The sequence below is a fragment of the Lygodium microphyllum genome, chromosome 20 (assembly GCF_053477565.2).
Source record: "Lygodium microphyllum isolate KBCC chromosome 20, Lygodium_microphyllum_v1.1.10, whole genome shotgun sequence".
In the NCBI taxonomy this organism is placed as follows: Eukaryota; Viridiplantae; Streptophyta; class Polypodiopsida; order Schizaeales; family Lygodiaceae; genus Lygodium; species Lygodium microphyllum.
This window is the reverse complement of record NC_141154.1, coordinates 106599602-106624366: the sequence shown is the minus strand read 5'-3', so window position 1 is coordinate 106624366 and position 24765 is coordinate 106599602. Positions and strand designations below refer to the sequence as shown.

The 24765-nt window shown below is 39.7% G+C and overlaps 2 protein-coding genes across 2 annotated transcripts in view; both read left to right on the top strand.

Annotated features, from left to right (window-relative positions):
- The first annotated feature begins 1234 nt into the window (after positions 1-1234).
- Positions 1235-3829, top strand: LOC148019227 (uncharacterized). Its single transcript, XM_087660821.1, has one exon. The coding sequence runs from the start codon at positions 1656-1658 to the stop codon at positions 3360-3362; it is 1707 nt and encodes a 568-aa protein (XP_087516947.1). The 5' UTR covers positions 1235-1655; the 3' UTR covers positions 3363-3829.
- Positions 3830-4633: 804 nt separating this feature from the next.
- LOC148019226 (stromal cell-derived factor 2-like protein) overlaps positions 4634-24765 on the top strand; it is an 81521-nt gene continuing 61389 nt past the window's right edge. Inside the window, exons 1-3 of the mRNA XM_087701322.1 lie at positions 4634-4777; positions 21582-21935; positions 22583-22723. Of these exons, the coding sequence (XP_087557448.1) occupies positions 4634-4777; positions 21582-21935; positions 22583-22723 (639 nt within the window). The remainder of the gene's footprint in view (positions 4778-21581; positions 21936-22582; positions 22724-24765) is intronic.

Sequence of the window (24765 nt, the reverse complement as noted above, 5' to 3'; positions counted from 1 at the left end):
GAGAGAGTAAAAACAGAAGGAAGAGATGCAAAAGTGGTGTGAGGGGTTGCAAATAGAGAAGAGGGATAAACAAGGGGAGGAAGGGAGAGGTGGAAAGGAGGGGAGAGAGGAAGTGATGGGTGTTGTAGAGAGAGGAGAGAGATCAAAAAGGGAGAGGGAGAGAGAGGGAAGAATGTCACAGAGAGAGAGAGAGAGAGAGAGAGGTAACAGATATGTGAGAAAATTCACAAAGAGGAGAGGTGTGAAAAGGGTAGGGAGAGAGAGAGTTTGGCAATAAATAGTGAGATAGATTCAAAAAATAGAGAAAATAGTGAGCACGCATGTGACTCTTATGCTCGAGGACGCAAAAGAAGAATATGTGTTCATGCTATGGTTATGCAATTGTACAGATGTTACAACTATATAGATGTTATAATTGTGCAATAGAAGTGAATTATATGGTGTTTTTACACTCAAGGATGGCAAACTTACTATAGCACGGGAGCTTCACTTCCCTGTTGCCCCACTAAGCGGGATAGTGTTCCTTGCACGCAAGGAATGCTAGTGAATTACTATTGTCATTTGAGTCATATAGTTAGACACCTTGAATTTCCACCCTTTACTTTGTTGGCAAAACAAGTGCATTACTCATGCTGAAATTCTGAGCTAGTCCAAATGCGTAGTTTGTGTTCTTGGATGATAATGATCTCAAAATTGTGTTTGTTGATCCACTGCTAGAAGAAGGCTCTTTTGACCTCCTCATAAAGTCCTTTAGCATTGATGGAAAACATACTGATTCTGTTTATGCTTCTCTCCATGAACCCCTAAAACATCTTTTGAAGGGGAAGGTTTGAGGGAAAATCTTGGTGTGGGGTGCCTTGTACCTTTTGAAAGGGAAGATCTGAAAATACTTTTCATTGCATTGATTTAACAAGGGTATCCTTGAAATTTTTTGAAATGTGACTCATTTTTTGAAGGTTAAAGATTTTATACTCGTCGAAGAGTAAAATCGTTTGATAAGCATTATGCCGTCGTTAAAACCAAGGTCTCCATTCTCTCCATCCCCATACGGAAGGCAGCTCACAATGACATGTCATTGGCCCTGAAAAGATGATCACTGATCAGGTTTTACCTCAATGACATTGTAAAGCTCTTGTGACGCTTCTCCAGAGTCTGAACCATGATGACTCCAGAATAACATGTTCCTTGGGGTTCTCCGGGAGGCTGGCCAGTGGGGAAGGGGTCTCATTTAAAGTGGCGCCACCTAACGCAGGCTGGCACTGGCAGGCAGCTCCTTTAGGAGAAAACGGGGTCGGAGGATCACATTTAAGGCGCCAGCGCAAATGGCGTTCAGGTCTCTCCAATGTCTCAATTCATCTTTTAATGCTTCCTTTCTTCAACCTTCACGGTCCCTCTCTCCAGACTCCCAGAGCCCCACACACGCAGCACGCTCACACACCCTCTCTCTCTCTCTCTCTCTCTCTCTCTTGTGGTGTGGTTTGCAGCATGTGCCTCTCTCTGTCTTGAGGTCGGAGAATGCCAGATGCTGGTGTGACGGGCTCCTTGCTGATGAGAGTAATTCTCATCAAAGAAATTTCTCATGCCCTCCCCTTTGTTTGGGTTCAGAAGCAGCTCTGAACCCCCACCCTGTTTAGATATACCGGCAATTTCACATCATGTTTTTCACGACTCCAGGCCTTGCCTCGCCTGCAGCAGTCGCTCTCGCCTTTCATCCTCTCAGAAGGCTCAGTGAACCCAGTCGAGAAGCCCCGATCAACCCGAGCATAGTCGTGATAGTGGTCATCCTGACCATCATCTTCTTCTTGTCGGGCTGCCTGCACTTGCTTATCAGGTGTATTGTAAGAAGTCCGCGGAGGGACCCCAACAGTATTGTGACTCTTACTGCACTGCAGGGCCAGCTGCAGCAACTGTTCCATCTCCATGACTCGGGAGTGGAGCAGGCCTTCATCGACACATTACCCGTCTTCTTCTACAAGTCTGTGAAAGGGCTGAAAGAAGGCGCCGACTGTGCAGTATGCCTGTGTGAGTTCCAGGCGGAAGACCGGCTGAGGCTGTTGCCAAAATGCAGCCACGCCTTCCACTTGGATTGCATCGACACGTGGCTGTTATCTCACTCCACGTGCCCGCTGTGCCGGAGGAGTCTGCTGCCGGAGGAGCCAGCTGTGACAGTGGTGCCGGCAGGAGCTGGCAGTCACGGGCCGTTATCGTTTGATGCGAGCTCGCGAAGCAGCGATAGCGGGGGCGACGGGACTGCTGCTGATAGTCATTTGAGAGGTGAAGAAGCTCAGGTGGATGCGCCGACGGTAAGCGACGCCGACGCGGTCATTAATGGAGGTGATCATGATAGTCATGGCGTGCGTGATGTAATCAAGCGGTTGAGGGACAGGGATAGCGAGCTTGTATCTGCAGCAGCAGCTGGCGCGTCTGTGGCGTTCCCGCAGGAGCATCCGCAGAGCCAGTATGCAGGCAAGGTACTGACAGTGCAGCTAGGTCGGTTCAAGGTGGTGGATAATGTCGGCGGCGACGGGGGCAGTGAAACCAAACATATCAACGGCTCGAGGAGATCGTATTCAGTGGGGTCGTACGAGTACGTGCTGGACCCCTGCAGTTTAGAGGTGGTTATCGCCCCGACGCCCTTGCACAGGCGCTCCAGCACGCCGAGACGACCCAAGGCCCCTGGCCACAGAACTACACTATCGGAGTGCACGGCAGAGGATCTGTCGTCGGCAGCTCATGCGGCTCCGGCAGACCTTCTCGAGATGAGCAGCCGCACGCCCTTCCACGAGGATCTGGCGTTCTTCCGGCGTGCCGGCAGCCCCTGCAGTCGAGACGACAGGTGTCTCGGTCACACCCGCCGAGGGTCAGAGTTGGAGCTCGAGGCGCTCGGCCGCCGCCGACGCCATGTACAGTCGTATGTCGAGGACGAGGTCTGGGTTTCCATCGATCTGAAGGACGTTGACGACGAAGATCATGGATGCGACCTGCAGCAGCCTGCGGCTTTGCCGCCGTCATCTCACGGCTACAGCAGCGTCGCTCCGTCGAGCACGCATTCCGACCGAAGGCGTGCTCACTCCTTCCGGCACCCTTTGAGCTCCGAGTCTGTCAAGCTTAAGGCGAGTGCCAGCCGGCGCTCACTTTCAGAGACTGAGCTACCTCCTTGCGGCTGGGCAGCTGAGCCAGCCGACCCAGCTTCCTTCTCCGGAGCTCAGCTCGTGACCCCATCCACTCAGCTCAGTAACTACAACGTTCCCAGAGCAGGTGGTCCCTCCTTAGCCAAGAGGACTATCAACTGGCTAGTCGGCAAGCAACAAAAGTGGATAGGACTGTCTTTTCTTCACGATAATGTTCTCCCGCACAGATGATATGGCAGGAAAGCATTATCTCATTTTGTAAGTGTAAACGTTGGTCATCTCGGCCAGCTTGTACTACGTTGTTGATGTAAACTATGAGTCGCCATACCTGGGTCTTATTATAAGGACCTATTGATATAGTCTCTGATAACGTAATGTAACCTGCAGCTTGCTTTGTCAACCTCTACAACATTCTAGGCGAACACATTTGGTTATTTTCTGAGTCCCTCTCGTGTCTGCTATAAATTCGGCGGAATTCGAGCTATGTTGCGGTCTTGCTAAGCTTCCCCTTTGATCCTTGTAAGATGTAGTGGATTCATGTTCGCGGCCGCTTTCGCAAGCTCCATATGCTTATACTTTGGGCACTGAAAACCTCAAAAGTTCAGCGACTGGAAAGATTTTCTAAAATCTGAGGCCAAAATCCGTCAACCATCACGAATCACACATCTTTGTAATCAGATTTTGTATTTCTAACTTCCGAGTCTAAAAATCGTTTTCTTCCAAATATCTTTTTTTCAACGTGACAATTGTTTGACACTGTACCTGAAATTTTTGTGAACAGTGGAGTGGGGAGGGAACTTCTTACATCTTGTGTAGCTGTTGAACTGCTAGTCCTTGTTGAAGCATTGACGATCGATCCTGTTCGTCCCACCAAAATGTTGCTTGTGCTATTTCAGGATACTGTCCTAACAACTTCTCCCCTTGTTGCCCTCTCCTTGATGTCCTTGTTCCACGAGAATATGAAACTAGCTTCCTCCCCTTGAATCATAGGCCCCTCAATTGAAACCTTGGGGCTTCAAAATACTAAGCATAATTGCCTTTGAATAGAAACCTCAAAATACAAAGTATAACTTTAGGAGATATTACAATGTGCTTGGGAGTGAGTTTGGTTCACTTCTATTTGAAATGTATAGTAGGGGGCTTAAATACGATCTTGTTATTTATTTTAAGTATTTGATCTATGTACTTTTATTACTTGTTTTTCCATTACTTTTCAAAAAATTTATAGTTCTCCTACGGGCCTCCTTATCTCTATTGATTTTGTATGGTAGGGGGCTCAAATAAGATCTTGTTATTTACTTTAAGTATTTGATTTATGTGCTTCTATTACTTGTGTTTTTCCATTACTTTTCAAAAAGTTTAGTCTTCCTTCTCTGGGTCTCCTTGTCTCTATTGATTCCTTTGATTGCTTTAATTGTTTCTTTGATTTCACTATAATAAATTTCACCTTTAGCCTTATTGGGAATTAACATTATCCCTCTCCTTAGACAAGTGCTAGTCCCATGGCATGTTATTTTGAGGTAGCATATTGGGCAAGCATTGAAAACTTCAACTTGGGGGACATGAATGATCAAGAGATAACGGTTGGATTGGAAGTTGCTAAGGGAAAGGAGATGGATGTGGATGGTGATGGGGGCGTCTCAAAGGCAACTAAAATAAAACCTCATACTCTCCCTCAAGACAGTACCTAACCTAACAATGTTAATAGTGAGTACTCATGTAGTGTGATTGGGAGAAGGGTCTAATACTAGGCAAGTAAGAACCTCCTAGGAGTGTCTCACACTTGATCCAATTGGTGAAGGAATGAATGTGTAGTCATCACACTTCCTTCAACTTTGACACACACATCAAACATTAGGGGTGTGGTCATTCTTTAAACATTTTGGGCTTTTGTTTTAATAGAAGAATCAATAGATATCAAACCTGAAAAGCTAGATTTGGACACATGCTAAATATTTTGATAAAGGCTCCAAATGATAGTACCAAGTCCCTTCATTGATGTAAGTAGGTGGAGTCAAGGTCCTTGATATTGATATTTAGGATCTTTGAGAGGTAAATAGATCTCTTCTACACATTAGGATCAAATGAAGCTCCATGTTGCCTTGGATGAACAAGAAGTTAGGTAAGCTCTCTTTAACAGTTATCTTGAAAAAGCAAACCACGCATAGTCATTAGTGTCCAAAATAATGTGCCTCCATATTGATTGGTTGTTGTGTATATACTTGGTCTTAAGTGCATATTTAGCTCACTATGCTTTGGTATCTTACTACTACCCTTGACAAAAGCTTCTTTGTGGATTTGATCGAGCCATATCTCCATTGTAAAGTTTCTAAAGTGATGAGCCTATCAATGATGGTGGATATGGAAAGTACTCTCTTGAGGTTCTAAGGGATTACAAAGTCACGGGCTATAGGAACATTAGCCTTGATTTGTGTTGGTTTGAATTCCCTAGTAGATATTTTGGATTCCTTTTAGGTTCATCCATCTTTGCCATCTCCAAGGAAATCTCATTGGGCACATGGTGAATTTATGATCTAAAAGTTTGGATCATGTGGCTGACTACTTTTGGATCTAGTTGTCATAAAATTTAGGAGGGCTCTTCGCCAATGTGCTCTTCAATTTGCTCTTGGAAATTGTCCTTTAAGCCCAATTTCATCAAAGATTGGTAGTGGAGAAGCCATTCTTGGTGGTTCTATGACCTCTGTTAGGTCTTATTCAGCTATTGAGGTTTGATACTAGAGCTAAATGGCTCTCTTGTTATCATTGTCGCAATGAAGCCTATATATTTAATCTCTTAGTTAGTGTTGTCTACATTTTTGAAAGTTTTGATGAGATTGTCATGGGTGTGTCATCTTGTGTAGTGTGGTGCCAATATTGTACTAGAACACACCTTTAACTATGATCGTTTCTTTCTTAAGCTCTCCAAGTTATTCTCTTGTGTTAGTTTTATAGAATTTTTTCTTTCCTTTATGTACATATCATGTTGAATGAACGTGAGATGGATTGTAATTGTATCTTGCTCATTCGATGGTTCTCTTTGCATAGTTATTTGATTCAATCTTGAGACCAACTTTTGAAAAATAATGTAATAATTACATTAAAGGAGAGGTTAGCTAGTTGGGCTAGAGAAGCTTGGTAGCTTGGAAGGCTCATAACCTTGAGGTCATGGGTTCAAATCTTCCTTATACATGGTTAATCTTAGCTTTTCAGCTCTTTGTGGTCTGTACAAGTGATTTTCTACTAGTTTCTTGTAGAACCTTGAATGATGGAGAAACCAACATCACCCACCACATGGTATGCCTTCAACTCTACTACTCGTATATGCTTTTATATTTATATAATTTGATGTTCTAAATCAATGCTCTATACCTTTGCAGCATATATTATATGCTCATGGACCATATTTTTTGGAAAAGTATGAGTCTTTGAAAATGTGGAGCATGTTTCAAGAATACTTGCCATGGAGGTGGTCGCGTCAAGAAAAGTATTAGAGCTAGTAAGAAGAGTACTTAAACATGGGCTCCATGCCAAGGCACCCAAACCTAGCACTAGCACATGAGTGGAGGAACAAAGAGCTCATTTGATCACGACTAGATTAACCATGTGAGAGCTTGAATTGCTAGGGTTTGGGGAGCTAGAGCAGTGAGCACATCCTCCCCCTAAAGAGTCGAGAGAGCCAATACATGAAGAGGGGTCGAACTTTGAGCATGACCATGTTGAGGAAGAGTAGCCACATGAATCAAGGCCCCCATTGCAAACACAAGCACAAACAGAAATATTTAATTGGTTTTATTGATGTACCTTTGTTTGCTAAATCACATTGGAGAATAGCAAGTATATGAATACATACCTTCGAGAGTATACCATCATCTTCGAGGATTCCATTGGGGAATATTGCTTAAGGATTATACAAGGTAGTCTTATTATGCTTAATCTTCAAAGCTTCAGTTAGGGCCACTATAACCTTGTTTAAGAAGTGTATCCCTCAATCAAACACAATCTCCTTTGGTGGACCGAAACGACAAACAATTTGTTCCATAATGAAACTGGTCATCTCCTTAGCATTGTTCTTCACCGTTGCTCGAGCTTCATACCACTTTGTAAAGTAGTGCGCTGCTACAATGATATACCACTTTCGCATAGTTGATGAAGGGTATATTGGTTCCACAAAATCAATACCCTATTTTTCAAAGGGTAACATAACCAAAATGGGATTTAGAGATCGTCTACACTTTTCTCTCGCATCATGACTTTGACAGACATCACAACACTTAACATAACTGAAAGCATCTTGGAAAATCGATGGCACTCCTCAAGAATAAATGGTACCTCATCGTGTACACACAAGTAGATATCATCTACTCCTCTTCGATATACAAGACACCTGCTATAATTTAAAAAAAAGTGTAATACTTGTTGCTTGATCTTTCCATTTTCAGACTTCGATAAAGCAACCCCAAATCCTCCTGCAGATAAATGATGTGTTATAGCCATATATACCAGGAAGGGATGGAAGCTGTGTCGATTTTAAATAGCCTTAATATTACTTTTCTTAGTTAGAAATTCCTTTGGCTCCTTGAAATCCACAAGACATTCTACAATACCCTGCAGCTTCAGTGGCTTGCTTCTAATCTCATAATCAAACTTCTGCAAAGTTATTAACCACTTTGCTAATATAGTCAGGCGGCTGCAACTTGTTCAACAACAATCTAAGTCCTTCCGCCTTCATAAAGAATACTACCTTCTCATAGAGAATATAAGGCCTAAATTTTTTCATCACAAAGACCATTCAACGGAGCTCCTGTTGAGCCCTGGACTCACCATGCACCTAATCCCAATGGTTGCAGAGGGAGTAGATGATGGAGGTCCAAAGCTTTGCTAAGGTCACTTGTATTGAAAGTCTCTCTCCGCTGAAAGCCTCTTGACACTGCACCTTCCAGATATGCCATCCAGTAAGACTCCCTATGATCTCGCATATCTTGAACGATCTGTTGTGGACTCCAGTACCTGGTGGATGGGTAAAGCCTCCAAATCGACCATTGCACACGACCCTGCCTCGATAATGAATATCATGTCTTGTATCCCAGCCTCATACAGAAGGTGACGGCTCTGGTTGACTGTCTGCCAATAGAAAGCTCCCCATGAGATACATCCAAGGCTGGGTGCTATGTGGCGAAAGATGCAGCATGCTCCTCTCCACACAAGCTGCACCCCTCCTCACATGACCAAAGGCAGTGCTTTGGGGTTTCTAGAGGCTGTTTTGTGCAACACTTACAACCTCTCTCCTTCTGCATCCCAGCACCAAGCCTCCATGTGCCATCAGCCATAAGAAATACGACACCCTCCTCAGTCTCTAGCTATCCCATAAGCAGTGCCAGAAGGTCAGTCGGAAAGGCTCCGTGATGATGTGCTCTGCCCAGTGCTTGCTACGTGACGGCACCCAATCCATATCCTCCTGCATCAGTACATGTCTATCAATTCTGGTAGTGTACTCTAGAAACTTGGGTGGCTTCTTGGCGACTGCAGTGGTCGGCCATAGCCACTCTCCCGGATCCCACTTGAGCTCATCAAGCGGTCTGCCTTCGCAGATCCAAAGGCGCCACTCCATGAGCTCCTTTCAGAAAACATAGGGGTCCAGTTGCCATGTCTTCCTCTGAAGGCCCACCATCCGAATCCTCCTCCACGAGAGGGTGACTATCCTCTCATCCTGCTGCCCTGACTTAAGTCAGGAAGCTTTAATATAGGAGTTGTCACTAGGCTCTGCTTGAGTTTCTCAAAGCTGGACTATTCAAGTGAAATCCACGCAATGGAAACCTACTTCTTGAGTAGGTCAGTGAGAGGTGTGGCTACCAAGGCACAATCCTCTATAAAAACTCTATATAATCTAGTCAAACTAAGAAAACTTTGTACTTCTTTGACAGATTTTGGAGGCAACTACTGTTGTATATCTTTAACTTTAGCTAGATCTATTGCAATCCCCTTGCTCGGATACTATAAATCCAACTACCGTTTAAAAAATTCACACTTGCTCTTTTTGGCATAAAGCTTGTGCATTCTTAATGTTTCCAATACAATTATGAGATATGCCTCATGAATTCCTTCTTCTTTGGAATAAGTTAGAATATCATCAAAGAATACTAGAACAAACTCATCAAGGTAGGGCCTGAAAATATCTTGCACCATCCTATTGAAAGTGGCTGGGGTATTAGTCAAACCAAAGGACATTGCAATGAAATCATAATGTCCACATCTTAAGTTGAAGTGGTCTTTCTCTTTGATTCTAATCTAATAATAGCCCAATCTTAAGCCAATTTTTGAGAAAGTATTAGCTTGTCAAGAAGCTTATCGATCTTGGAAATTGGATATTTGTTTTTGATTGTCATTATTCAATGCATGGTAGAAAAGATGAATAGCACCTTTCTTCTTCTTGTGAAATAGAATTGGGGCTCCCCATGGTGAACTACTTGGTTGAATGTATCCTTGGTCTAGTATTTGCTTAAGCTACTCCTTCAATTCAATATTTTCGGGATGCAATAAGGATGCCTTGCCACTGTTCTATCAATCTCATGGTCAACTTCCCTTCTTGGAGGAAGTTTAATCAATTCAGCAAGAGAAACATCGACATATTCCTTCATCCAAGAAGGTTCTTCTTCGACTTCCTTGTCTTGGTTAACCTTATTAAGCTTGATTATGTAGATTGATAATCCTTTTCTTAAACCTTGGACATGTGTAAAGCTTTTTCTAGTTGAATCTTCAATCTTCCAGCTTTGCCATGTGTAGTCACTTGGATTTCTTTCGTATTTCGAAATGTGTCAAGGTTTTCCTTGAAGCTTTTGCTCATTCAATGTTTGGTCTTCCAACTTTGCCTTGTGTAGTCACTTGGATTCCTTTTGTATTTCAAAATATGACAAGGCCTTTCCCATAATGGCTATGGGATCATTGGGGATTAGCCAATCCATCCCTAAAATTAGCTTATAAGCACCCAAGTTCGTGACACAAAACCTCATATTGGTAGCCTCATTACCTAGATCAAATTCCACTTCTTTAGACTTTTGTGATGAGATGACTTCTTTTCCATTGGCTAACTCAACTAAAAGCTTGAATGTAAGTGCAATTTCTATTCCTAAACTTCTTGCACATTTTGGTGAGATGAAGGAATGAGTGCTTCCATAATTAATGAGAATTTGGAAACTCTTACCGTGATAGTTTGTGGGGGTTTGAATAACTAAAAATTGGCGATTTGGTCCTTGCTTGTTGAGAGTACCACGAGCGGTTCCTTTCTCAATTTCAATCTTCATAGTGGGTTCCTCTTCTTCTTGTTCCTCAAATGAACTATGGTAATCTTTCCTTCCCCTTTGGTCATTGTCCCTCGTGTTCTATCCATGGAATCACCCTTGATGGAAGGTCTAGTTCACCTTTGGACACTCCCTCTTGAAATACTTAGGCTTGTTACAATGGTAACACCATTAAGACTCACTATTTCTAATTGTGGAAACAAAATTTAATGTTGTACTTTTCTTAGCCATTTTCCTTGAACTGGCCTCCTATTGATCTTGAGCTCTCTTAATGAAGGCAAATGATCCTCTGTTTGGGGCATCTTGTTCCCAATGTCTTTTGCTCTTTCATTTATATTGGATCTCTTGGTACAAAGGCTTGGCTTGAAGCAATGCATCCTAAAGTTTCGTGGGCTGCATTGCTTGAAGTTGGGTATCCAATGGTGGGTTTAACTTGTGATAGAACTTGGTCAATTGTTGAGTATTGTCCATGGGTGGGGCATATTTCTGAAGTGTAACGAATTTTGAGTGACAAGTCTCTAAGCTCAATCCTAATCGACATAAGGTAAATAAATCATTCATTTTCGTAGTGTGATATGCTAGGAGAAGGTATCTCCCACATATGACTTCTTTTAGCTACTCCCAAGTGGTAGCTATCTCAGATCTTCCTTCATCCCTACACCACTATTTCCATTGTAATCAAGCCTCGCCTATCAGCTTAATGCCTAGAAATCCTAGCTTGATTTGCAGGACTAGTTCTAAAAGCTGAGGAAGTAGTCTCCTATTGTTTCAATCTAGACTTTAGCATCTGTTGCCACATATCTCCCTTTGCCATCAAACTCAGGTGTTTGATTTGCTTGAGGAGAAACTTCTTCTCCTTGATCTTGAGAGGATTTGGAGTAGATGTAATACCCTAGGTTTTCCCAATACATAAAGTTAATCTTTGCATACTTTATTCAAATCCTTTGTTTATACTTTTATACAATCGTGTGATGAAAGATGCAAAGAAATACTATCAAGGAACTTTGATCTTGCAAAAATAAATACACAATTTGAAAAGAAAATATATGATATCTTTATTATTCATAATTTTCCATAGGCAAAATGGTAATACATAAGGATAGAGATTATTTTGATCAAAATAGCGATTTCAATTACAATGAGTTTAACCTTGGACTTTGTAGGCTAGTGGTTCAACAAAGACATCTAAAGTTATGTATTTAAAGGGAAATTTTGGAATGCCATCTTTATAATAGTTATTGTGGCGTGAGCACCCTAAGATGGCAATACACTCGACCGGGACAATTTAGATCACTTGATTGTATATATAGCGATTCTAACAAATCCACTCTCTACCTATGTTTAGAGTAGGGTTTAGGCATGTTTCCTCAAAGATAAATAGCTTGAAACCTTAAGGCCTTCCACCCACTTAATACTTTTGAGATCATTTTGTAAATAAATGAGACAGTTGGCATTTCTGTAGTAGTAAATTTGGCTTTGCATTCATTGTCATTCTTGATACAATGCCCAGAAGATTATATATACACTCCAAGAGTCTCATGACCAATCAAAATCTAGGGAGTGCATTGCAAAGATAAAAATTTCTTGGAATACAATGAAATTTTCCCAATATTTGTCATTCTTTTAAAGAAAATCCCTCTATTCATCAGCTGACAATTTATCTTGCATTCGACTTTTCCTTAAGATAAGATTGCAAACACATTTTCCTACACCCATCACAATTTTAATTCCCTAACATCACATGTAATGTGCTTATCAAATGCTCCCTTGATGGCACAATTGGGTAGCCCTGGACCTACGCAACACCATGCAAAACTCCCTTAGAATATCACAAACTTTGCTACCTAAGATCACTTAAGTCTACCTCGTAAGGAAAGGTTTGCTTGATTCCCATTGAGGATTGACCTAATGATAAGGTTTTTGTCTATTATACTATGGTCACCTAACAATTTTTCGAGTGTCGATCATGAGCTTTTACAAATCAACCTGAATCAAATCAAACCTATGTCACATTGGTTCAAAGAGGGTGAGAAATGAGGGGGAGTTAATGTATCGATCTCTCTTCCCAAAAGGCAAAGTCTCACCCCAACCCCCTAGAATGGTACAATATCAATTCTAAAGCAACCTTCCTAGGACGATCACATTTTAGCTCTTTCTAATATGTTTTTCATACCATTCTGCTAAAACCCTCTTAGCTTATCTAAGCCACCCTACCATAGATGGGTCCATCAAGGATTCTCCCAACCTACCATAGAACGGATCCATCATCGATTCACCCACTTGCTTCCCTTTTAAGATGAAATTTCTTAACTATCTAATTACTTAACACAATTAATTCAACATATGAAAATAGTCTCTTTAATTAACTCGTGAACATGAGGTTCGTTCGGTAATCTTAGGAATGAATACAAAGAAAAGTTGAAATCAATCTTTTTGGGAAATCAAATAGTCCTTTTGAATGCAATCCAAATAGTTTGGGACTTGCTCTGATAGTAACCTTCCAATATAAGGTTTCATTTACCTTTTGAGTTGTCATGAATTTGACCAAAGGGGTTGTCATAACCCTTGAAGGGAAAATCATCTTCTAGATTATATCCAATGTTTCTGACTCTAGGGTCTTTAATTCTAATGGTCTTCTAATTAATTGCTCTCTTTTGATTGAGAACCCTTGGCCCTTTGATTATGTGAATAGTTTGGGTTTAGATTATCAAATGCTTTTAGCTATGATTGTTTCGATCATAACTCCTTCTTAAGAATCTAATTATCTTATATTCTTATAAGGCCATGAAGAGTACTTCATGTAGATGGAAGGAAAGAGAATTCCCTTGACATAAGTAGTTCCTTCCTCTATGGCAATTTTCTATAGTTTCTTAGCCGTAATCCTTAGAGAATAAAAAATATAGGATTAGTGTCTTTGATAATTAGGTTGGAAGCTCATAAACATGTATGTTTTCTTCCCTGCTCTAGATAAATCCTTCTTTTAGTAGGAACTTTAATGGAATGAATTCAAAGTAAATCGATACTTATGTGTCCTCAAGATTGAATATAGTTCTTCTTACGTTAAAAAGAGTAGTAACTTGAGGTCAATTTAAATTTCCATTAATGATTGATTAAAACATGGGGATCATCTATTAATACATGAAAAAGAAATATTTGCACTAATCACTATCTAATGTTTTCTTACATTATTTAGTATTTGCTAATGTTTCCTTAATACTATCATTCAATGATACATGCTATAGAGAAGCATGCTCTTTCCGGACACCCCTCTAGGATATTGTAAATTTTGAATCAACCTACTGAGCTATGGAGCACCATGAGGTGTCCAAAATCGGAGGATACTTTGCACATCTATCCACTTCAATTAAAGCCAACAACGAACTCACATTTAAACTACATAATAATAACAATGGAAAGAACCTAGGGTTGATTTGGTGCGATGTTGTCTATGTGTGCAACCTCTTGTCCTTCTCCCTCATTTCTATAATAAAAGCTTTTTACCCTTTAGCTTAGGGAAAATTAGCTTAATTAGGGTTGGAATATAAAAGCAAGACTGTGCCATTGTAAATATCTTTTAGCACATTTATAAACTTCTCCATTTCTTAGAGCTTAAGGGTTCTTGCCTTTCCCACCAACATTGAGGGCACACAATGCCCACAATAGCAAGAGGTGGATTTCTTACAATAGCCTCTCATCCATGATTCTCATTATACTGTTGATTTCTTCTAGCTATGGCTTCATTGTGATGTAGATTTAATACATTTTCATCTATGGCATGTGGCTATGACCACTTGATTCAATAGTTGTTTCTTGTTTTCTTGATATTTTAATTCAGTCTAGGCTAAGTTCATTTCAATGGTATCAGAGCCTTGAATTTGATTCGTGCCAAGGTCATTTTCAAGCCTAGATCTAGTTACCAACACCATCCAAGGTAACTAGAGTTCAAGATTTGATTACAAGACTTGGTACAGTTTAAAGTGTGACTAGTCAGGGTTTCCTATAGTTAGTCTTCACTATTTTTGGAGCTCTTGGAGAAGATCTAAAGAAGAAATGGAGGGATCTTGGATATTTTAATAGCTCGTGGACAAGAAGAGGCCAATAGAGTCTAAGAAAAGCTTAAACTTGATTAATTTTTGCTAATCAACCATTTCTCTCTTCTTTCTCAGCCTATCCCAAGCTTCCATCGTTGAAATCTTACTGAGATATTTCTTCCACGCCAAGAACTTCTTCATTTGAGTTTATAAAATCACTCTTCACTTCCTCTAGAGCATTTTGAGCAATCTCAGACCTTCAAATAGTTCAAGCAGAGAGGTGGAAGTATCAATATGATCAACAAAAATTGCACCACATTTTTTGGGTAGCAAATTGGCAATGATTAATAGCTAAGATCTCCTCTTTGGTGCTTCAAGATTGGTCCTAGGCATTCTCTGAAGATTCTCCAACAAGCTAAGGTCATTCTTTCAATTATTCTTGAAGATTTAAGGTCAACCATGGATTCTCTCTCCTCCCCTTGCTAAGTATTCAAGATAGCAGTCAATTTTTAACAATTTCTTCAAGATTCCATGGGGTTTTTACTTCTTTACGCTCCTAGAAACATTCTTCTACCTTATTGTTTAGACATTGAACCATTTTCTCCTCTTGAAGCTTCTTCCAAACCCTAGCCATGGAGTTCATGGATAACAAGCTAAATCTTGCTTAATTCTTGTAAATTTCATGGTTCTTGTACTCAAATATATTTGAAAAAACGCTCTTAACCTTCATCATGTAATGAGAAAGAAAGATTCAAGCATTTGGATAAGATTTAGAGGATTCTTAGTTTTTAATTTGGGGGAAAATAGGGCAGCCACGAAATTCTTCAAAATTTTATTCAATTTGTGATTTAATCATGGGGATTATGAAGTCTTTTACTTCTGAACATTAAGTACAAGGCCATTCCATCAAGATTGATCTAACGTTGGAGCAATAGACATTGATTCATAGCATTTCTTTCTTCTTGAATGCGTAGGTAGTTATGGATTACTGAAATCACTTAAATTCTTATTTCCAATCAATAATTGAAGCATTTTTAAAACTTTTGATTGATCTTTAGCTTTATTTGAAGGCATTGGTTCAGATTTATGTGGGTATTTGATCATTCTTCAGTTAATGCAACCAACCATAGTTCAAGATTCACATTCTTGAAGCTTTTTGAAGACTTTAAGTGGACTCTTAATCAATAAAAGGATTACATGGTTGTTGGGCTTAGCTAATTGCTAAAGGAGGGGTTGAATTGGGCATGTCCTCTTTGCTTGATTGATGAATTCAGTCCACTTATGCTAAAACCTAATGCCTATTCATTGTTAATTGAATCTCTATCATGAAATGATGGATAATTTAGCCCTTCAGCTTGATTTTGATCATTGATATCTTTCATGATTGAAACATGTATGATGGTACATTCCAATCAAAAAGTTTCACTAAGTTCCTGCTAATGTAATTAGCTAATCTCTGAATTTTGATTTCTTATGATCTTATACATTGAGATACCCAAGAAAATTGTAAAATGTGAGTTAAGTAGATCAATGAGTCACAGATTACTTAGGTAAACCTTTCTCAGCCCTGTTCATTTCATTCAACTTTCAAATTCCTATATCTCATTGAATGCCCAAAGCTTTATTTTAGCCATGCAAAGTATCATTGTCTTTTAGAACACCAGCTCTACCATGTATACATACTGACCAAGGAAAAAGGTCTAAGTCGAATGAGATGGCAAGACAAAAGAGAGATGACCCTCTCTTGCTATTTAGGACTCTGTAGGGGTGCACAACCTAGCTTGGAAGGAGCTTTGCACACCTTCTAGAGTTTCAAATCCCATTTAGGTTCCCCGTCCACTATTTTATCCCTCACTATAGGTGGAGGACTATAAAAGACCACTCAAGATAAAGTGGAAGAAGATTAAAGATCACTTGGAAAAACAATGCAATAAAACAGGGTGAAACAAGGTAATGAACACAAAGTAATTGCAATTCATTATAGGTTTATTGATCTTTTACATGTGGTTATATGGTATTTGAAGGGTACACATATTGTACTTCAATGGGAATAGGTGTATGATGCATACCCATGATCAAATTTGACAAACAGGGTAATACTAGGGTCAAACAGGTTGTTGTCATAGTTTGAATAGTCACAAAAAAGTGAAATTCAAAATTAGATATTTTAACTTTGACATAGAACTTTTTGTACTCCAGCATAGAGAACAAAGCAAGCTTTGATTCTAATCAAGAACTTTGGCAATCAGAGTTATGAAGCAAAAGTTATGCCCATTTTTTTGACAGGTGGTCACTGAAAACAACTCTTGGACAGCTAGGCAGGGTACATTGTTTTGGTCTAGGACTACCCCTTACCCAATTGCAACTTGAAATATCAGCAAATCTGCCCTATCTAGACATATTGAGCTTCATTTTCAGCTCATAAACACAAGGATTGAACGGGTATAACTCTTGTTATGGCCCATTTATGGACATACATTGTTCTTTTACTACAATCGTTCCAATGGCTAGGAATAAGAAGTAAGATCTTCATCCAATTCTACTTTCCCCTACAAGGACATGAGGGTACCTCAATGGATAGATGAGATAACTACTTAATTGGTCACCTAGGTACGCAAAAATGATCATAGTTAGTGGCAATATTTTTTGCACACGAGATAGCATTGGCTTCAACAATTGCATCACATCCAATCCTCTACATACTATGTATGACTGATGTAGCAACATAGTGACCATGACAAATATAAAGATATATTACTTGCCAAAATGACTATATTCCATGGTCACATTTCTCCTTACATAGCACATAGGGTCAACTAGCTTTATATGTATTACCATGCCTTGTTGGTATTCTTAAAACAACACTCTCTTATTTCGATAGGATTTATGTTTTTTCAGTAGTGTTGACTATGAATATATGTGTTTGTGTACTTGTAACAAGTCTAAGGTTTGGCTTGGTGAGTAACTTCTCCAACCTCTTTGAAATATTAATTCATATTTTAACTTTGGTTAGTATCCAAGTCTTGAGTTCAATCTAGTCTTGTAATTTTAGCACAATAGATTGTCCACTTGACTTGGATTTAAAAGTTCCGTAAAGCCTTTATTGTTGAATTGGCAAGATAGGTTGTTTGCATTGGCTATGTTTTTTCCATGTGTACCACTAAGACATGGTAGCTCCCCCCCCCCCCCCCCCCCCCCCCCCCCGACCCCCAAAAAAAAAGTATGCTTCAACATGCAATTGTTCATTTATTCAAAAATTTCTATTTATATACCATTTTTGTGTAGGGTTGTTGGATTTGATGCTTTGCCATTAATCAGATTTTATAGGCACTTGGGTGTGACCTTCAAAGACCACAAATTTCCATGCAAGAGGCAGCATAATCTAGGCTAGCACGATGTCTTGCACCACTAAGGGTAGTTGTTGAGAGAGAGTGTGCATATGTGCAATTCTAGGAACCACATACTAGTTCATGGCTTTTTGTTACATTGGCCACCGAGTAGAGACTACACCATCTTCAATTTTTCAAAATTCTTATATCTAGTTTTGGTTCTTTCAGTACTTTGTTTTAGTCTAGATATAGATTTTTACATTTGATTCACTTATTTAAATACACTTTGACGATACTCTTTGATGAGAAATCACTATAGTTGTACTACATGCTCAAGTCTCATAGCCCAATTATCCACTATTTTTATTTGTACTCTTTATAAATGTCTATGAACTCTATCTATGTCTATCCTCTCTCTAGACCTAGTTAACTTGGCACAATAAAAGGATGGTCTACCTCAAGACTAATGAGCCTTGTAAGCATGAAATAACCCTTTAAAAGTTTTGATGTGTAGTCATTTTGGACTATCCATAAGTAGCGCAGGCTCTCTCTCTCTCTACCCATCTAGAGCATGAGAAATACAAGAAGAACTAACTCATGAAGACATTCGATATTATTTAGAGTCATACAATTTAAAGATCAAAATAAAAACATTATTAGAAAAGCAAGGGTCTAAATCGACCCCATGCATATCATCATAAAAATAAAATAGTCAAGAAACCTTGGAGTAGAAGAAGAAGAAGAATGACTAGGGTTTTCAGCTTCCTATCTTATGTGCATCTCTGTGTGCTATGTGTCTTGCAATAGCTCAAGTTCCCTCTCTTGCCCCCATCTTTTCATGGTATCAAAGCAATGTCCAAGTGAGGAGCTATGAGCCGCAAGCACAAGAGTCTACAAGGAAGCCTTGTTGTGGAGTATAACTATGGAGATCTCTCTCATACAATCTTTGATTGACGAGTCATCTTTGCAAACATAGAGTGGTTAAGGGAGTGTAGCAGACCCTGGGTCATTATCTTGGCAATCAGATTCACATTCCAGGTATGTTTTGGCCTTTGTCTAGGAGTTAGAGGTTATTCATGTGCGAATTTAATAAGGTTCAAGAACTCTGCAAACCTCATCATTTCGTAAGGTGATGGGTGTGGTAGACTATTTGCAAAATGTTAGACATTACAGGTATTGCTTAGGATATGCTTACGTTTTGAGTTCAGTACAAGTGATCGTTTATTTGAATTAGTATTTTGATATTAGCATACTTTTGGATTTTTATACGTAATGTTTAAGGGATTTAATCAGATGATCAATGTGATAAGCCTAACAAGCATAACTTCCATGCTTGGAATTTTAGATTGATTGAATTCCTTATGGGTAAAGATTATTGGGACTACATTAAAGGAGATGATGTTGAGGCTGTAGAGTTATAAGGGGAAAACACTACAGCCGACTAGGCCAAGGCATTTAAGGAATGGAACCATGGTGCTCAGAAAGTTATGTATTGGCTTTCCATTTGTGTTTTAGATAATATGATTGGGCATATATAGGGTACAGATAGTCTTGTAGAAGCATGGAATAAACCAGTCGAGCTATTTGGTACAAATACCAATGATAGAAAGTTGCAATTGAAGCATGAGTTAAACAATGTCAAGCGTAGCAATTTGTCTATCAATGACTATGCATTGATGATTAAGAGCATTATTGAAGCTCTTGGATCTATTAAAGTGCAAGTTTATGACGATGATATGGCTACATGTTTGGATGGTTTAGGCAAGAAATATAAGAAGTTTCCAATCTCCACCTCCAATTAACTTTTTGAAATAGCATGGAATTCTAAGGTAGTTTACATGCCAATACACTCCAAAACAATAGAATGGTGTTGATAAAAGGAAGAACATGCACATTGCAGAAATCACACGAGCCTTGATGGAGGTTGAGAAGAATATGCCTCATTATTAATGGGCTGAAGCTATCTCTACAGTTGTGTATATTATGAACATGACTTTCACTATTGTAGTGTATGATGTGACATTAGAGGAGAAGTTTACTAGTAAGAAACCAAATTGATCACATGTTAAAGTATTCAGATGCATTGCATATGTACATGTTCCTGATGAACTAAGAAAGAAGTTGGATCCAAAAGTTGAAAATTGTGTATTTATTGGCTATTATCTTGAGCAAAAAGGTTACAAGTATTATAATCCAATTATACACAAGATACAAGTGAGTAAAGATGTAATTTTGATGAGATGAGCAGTTGGTATACTAAAAACAAATTGTTGCTGATGATGTAAAAGAAAAGGTGGTTATAGAAAATGTGCATCCACAATCATAGACAGAGTGGGCTAGAAGAGTTCTTTTTTGGTAGATCTATTGAGAGACCATGAAATGGCAAGTTGTATGTGAATAGGTGAGTCTGAGGGCTTAGATTAGAGTATGGATGAGGAGTTTGGTATTCCAGCTGTTTGTATACTTGGTGTAAGGAAAACTAGGACTGATATTATAAAGAGATTGTAGAGTGTTCCACAAGTCCGCATGTTAAGAAGAGTAAGGTATCCTATGCACAAGTTGATATATAAGAGTTATGTTGATTGCCATTATAAATATATGGCAAAGGTTATAAAATTAGTTAAGCCCACTTGTTTTGAGGAAGTGATTGGTTATGAGCACTAGGAGAAAGCCATGGACGAAGAAATGCTTGTATTGAATGTAAATTAGACTTGGGATTCGGTGCCATTGCTTGAGGAAAAGAAAGTTGTAGGTTGCAAGTGGGGTTATAAAGTAAAGCATAATATAAAAGGAAGTGTGAGTAGGTGCAAAGTAAGACTAGTTGCCAAAGTTTATGCATAAACTTATGGAATTGATTATGAGGGGACATTTGCTCTAGTAGCAAAGATGGCAATTGTAAGAGCTATCATTGCAGTGGTTGTAGCAAAATGTTGCGTCTTACATCAAATGGATATAGCAAAAGGTTAGGTCTTGCATCAAATGGATATAAAGAATGCATTCTTGCATGGTTAGTTGCAAGAAAAAGTATACATGGAGTAACCACAAGGTTATGAGAGTATGGTTCACCTTGATTATGTGTGTACATTACACAAAGCCTTGTATAAGTTGAAACTGGCACCAATAGCATTGCATGACAAGATATCATGGTATCTTGTCTCCATTGGAAACTATCTTGTGTGTATTCTCTATGTGTTGTGTGTCTTGTAAGAGCTCAAGATCCTTTGTCGCTCCCCCTCCCAAAAAAAAAAAACAAATGCTCCCTCAACCTCTCCTATCCTTTCCAAACACCTCTTTTTCTCTCTCCACTACACCTAAAATGTTTCTAAGTACTTCTCTTTCTTTGTTCGAGACACCTTTTCTCTTACCACTATACCTTAAAAGTTTATTGACGCCACTATCCCCCAAATGTTTTTGATAGAAAACAATCTTCAAATTAAAGTTCTATTGGGAAGAAAACTCCTATTCAACAAATTTGCTGTATTCTTTAGAACCCATTTACCCATTCAACCCATAAAGAAAGCCAAGAAAGAAGAGTTACTCACTCCTCTCACAAGAAATTTCACTATGAACCGGGCCCACAGCGGGTCTTTTAATCAATACTTGCCACGTGGGAGAAGAAAGTGACATCAAAACCGAGTATCCAATAAGAAGCAATGCCACATCAGAAGCTAGCGTCCAATAAGATGATAGAAAGTGGCATCCTGCTGATTTGGAGGCGGCCAATTGGCTGTGGTGTGTTGTCTCTCTCTCTCTCTCTGCGCGTTTGTCTGCTGTGTTGTGTCTCTCTTTTTGCAGAAAGGGTCTCACAGGCCTGTTGCCTGGGCGAGCTTGAACGTGCCTGTGGGGTGTATCCTGTTAATCCAACAGAAAGCCATCGTCCTGGCGACCTTTCTAGCGGCTCCTCTGGAGCCCGCTTCCTTGCGCTCCAGAGCTGCTGCCGCGCGATCAGCGTCGGCCTCGTCTGTCTCCTCCAGATCAAGCGCCCGCCGGCCCTCCCCTCCTACCAAACAGCATCGAATTCTCCCTTGGCTCCTCTCCTCCGCTCTCGCAGCGTCTCTGTGTTGGTTAGTCATTGCTGGCCTCTGGTTCTGGCATTCGGACCTCTCCGGGAGCGATTCCGAGACTGTATCTTCCACACCAGGAATCCAGGTATGAACGTGTTTTCTTAGCTTACACGAAATTCATCGTTTTCTGGTCAGGATATCCGAAATCGTATCGAGTATGAAATTTGTGGTCTGCATACCAAAAATATACAGGATAGCGGTTCATCAGAATGTCCCAAATCGTGTCCAGTGTCAAATATGTAGTCTGCAGCCACCAAGTAATACAGGATCGTCACCATTGTAATCTCATCAGAATGTCCCATATTGTGTCCAGTGTGAAATTTGTAGTCTGCATACCACGTAATGCAGGATTGTGGCCATTATTAATCTCATGAGGATGTCCCAAGCTGTGTCCAGTGTCAAATTTGTTCTCTGCAGTCATCAAGTAACACAAGATTGTTGCCATTGTTAATCTCAACAGAATGTCCCAAATTGTGGTCAGTGGAAAATTTGAGCTGCATACCAAGGAATGCAGGATTGTGGCCATTGTTAATCTCATCAGGATGTTCAAGCTATGTCCAGTGTTGAATTTGTAGTCTGCAGTCACGGAGTAATACACGATTGCCACCATTGTTAATCTCATCAGCATATCCCAAATGTGTCCAGCGTCAAATTTGCAGTCTGCAGTCTGCAAGTGCTTGCATTTATCATAGAGCAGCCATCAACAACTGTTTTTTTTTTTCACTGTCTCAGGTGACTTATGGCAGCCTTGTGAAGCTGATGCATGAGCGTACCAAATATCGGTTACACTCGCATGACATACCATATGGTTCAGGCAGTGGACAACAATCTGTCACTGGTTTTGGAGGAGTGGGAGACTCCAATAGTTATTGGGTATGTTAATATTGAAAAGTTTAAGCCACATAAAAAAAAACTTGGAAAAGTAACGATTCGGTAGAGAGAAGCTATCACTCATGCCAACTGTACAAGAAAATTGCAAATTTTTAAAATGTGAATTACTAGCTTATTAGATCCAAGAATCTTACCTAAACCAATACATTATTTGGACTGAACAAATCAAGTTGGATGATTGGGTGGGGTGGAAACTTTTACACTGAAAGCATGTTGATTTGAAATGCGAAATGGATAAATTTGATACTTCCACCTTGTGTTGTATCGTCATTTGGTGTACACACACTAGGGTTTGAATGGATTGCACTCATATGGATAAATGTATTGCGTTTGCTATTTTCCAATTAATATGAAAATTATTTGAAATCTCATATGTGGGATTTACCAAAATACTTGGGGAAAAATCTCAAAGTAAGGAGTTACCAAAATACTGGAGGAAAAATCTCAAAGAAAGGCAAAAGGAGAAATATCAAAAGTTTGAACTCAAGGCTCTAGTCATGAAATCCTAATGTTGCCATATCTTTGGTAAGTAAAGACGCTTGAGCTCTGGACTCCAACTTTAACATCAAGCCTTGGATAATGTGAATATGTCATAGACATGGGGAAAAATAAGTTCTATGGTTGAAAAGATTATGCTTTTCACATGGAAAGATACAAGAAAAGTAGGGTAAATTATGCAACATAATGCTACTGTTGTATATCATGAATCCAGGTATTTTGATTGTTATGATTCCCATTGCGTTTGAAGGACAATTAATTTTGCTAATAGAGCTTGTTTTGCTAAATGATGTTGGTAGTGCTTGGCCAGAATGACATGGTTGTGTAGCTATATAGAGTGGCAAGCACTCATATTTGGTGCTAAATTAGGTGTAATGTTAGCACAATTGCATTTGCGTTGCACCATGGGTATGTAAAGATTACCTTGAGCCATCAAGCACTTACTTAGGTTGTTATTGTGACCCATGTAGAGGACGTGGAGTGAATGCCTCAGTTAGAAAGGGATTCTAGATCCTTATTTTTTGGAATTTAAGCTAGAGAATTGTAAGACACTAGGTCAAGTGGAGGGACCAACAAATAATTGAAATTGGGGCATTTTCCATCTCCATCAAAGCGGGTGAAGGCCAGTTGATTTCTCGAAACAAGGGACAAATCAGGTTAAAGACTTGTTGGTGATTTTGAACAACAAAGGGAGTTGGAATATCGAAAGGGATTGGGATTGGGAGAATCCCATTGTAAATCAACTTCTTCTTCAATAAAGCTAAAGAAATACCGAAAGGGGCGCCAATTTTGGGGCCAATCGGGTGTGCATTGTCCAAGATCAGTAGGTAAATTTGTATTTTTAGACTTACACCAATTGTTTGCTGTTGTAATTAAGTTGTAATCAAGGATTTACCACCCATCCATGGAAGAAAGGTTGGTTACATGTTTCCTATTGTTGTTGTTTGCCTTCTTGTTCCCCTTCTTGTTTCCCCCTCTTGAGCTTGCATTAAAAGCTTTGGTAGAGTCGGATCCATTGGCTTCTATCTTTTTAAGACACTCACCATGCTTCAAGACAAGGAGGGCTAACTTCTCCCAAAGAAGAGTCTTATGTAATCTTGAGCTTAGAAGGCTAGTATAAAAGATATCATACTTGGGAGATGACAAATGGGTAAGAAGACCCATGGCCATATTCTTTGAAGATATTGTTTGTCAAAGGGATGCAAGCTCACCTCTCATAGATTGAGAGTGTGTGAAGCTTCTGTTCCAAGGTGATACAGTGGGCAAAAGTCTTTTGATGGTAGAGAGAAGAAAGCTTTGCCCACATTGTTGTTGCTGTCTTTAACTTGTGCACATGAACAAGGACAAAATATTGTAGGCTTATAAACAAAAAGGACCGAGCTCAAGAGTTGAGCCTATCCCAAAGGGTTGCATGATTTTTAGATGAACCAATAGCAGGATCCTCCATGGGTAGAGGAATAGGGTTAGTGACAAAAGCCCAAAGATCAAAGGTATCAAAAATACACTCCACTTTGCAAGACCAAAGG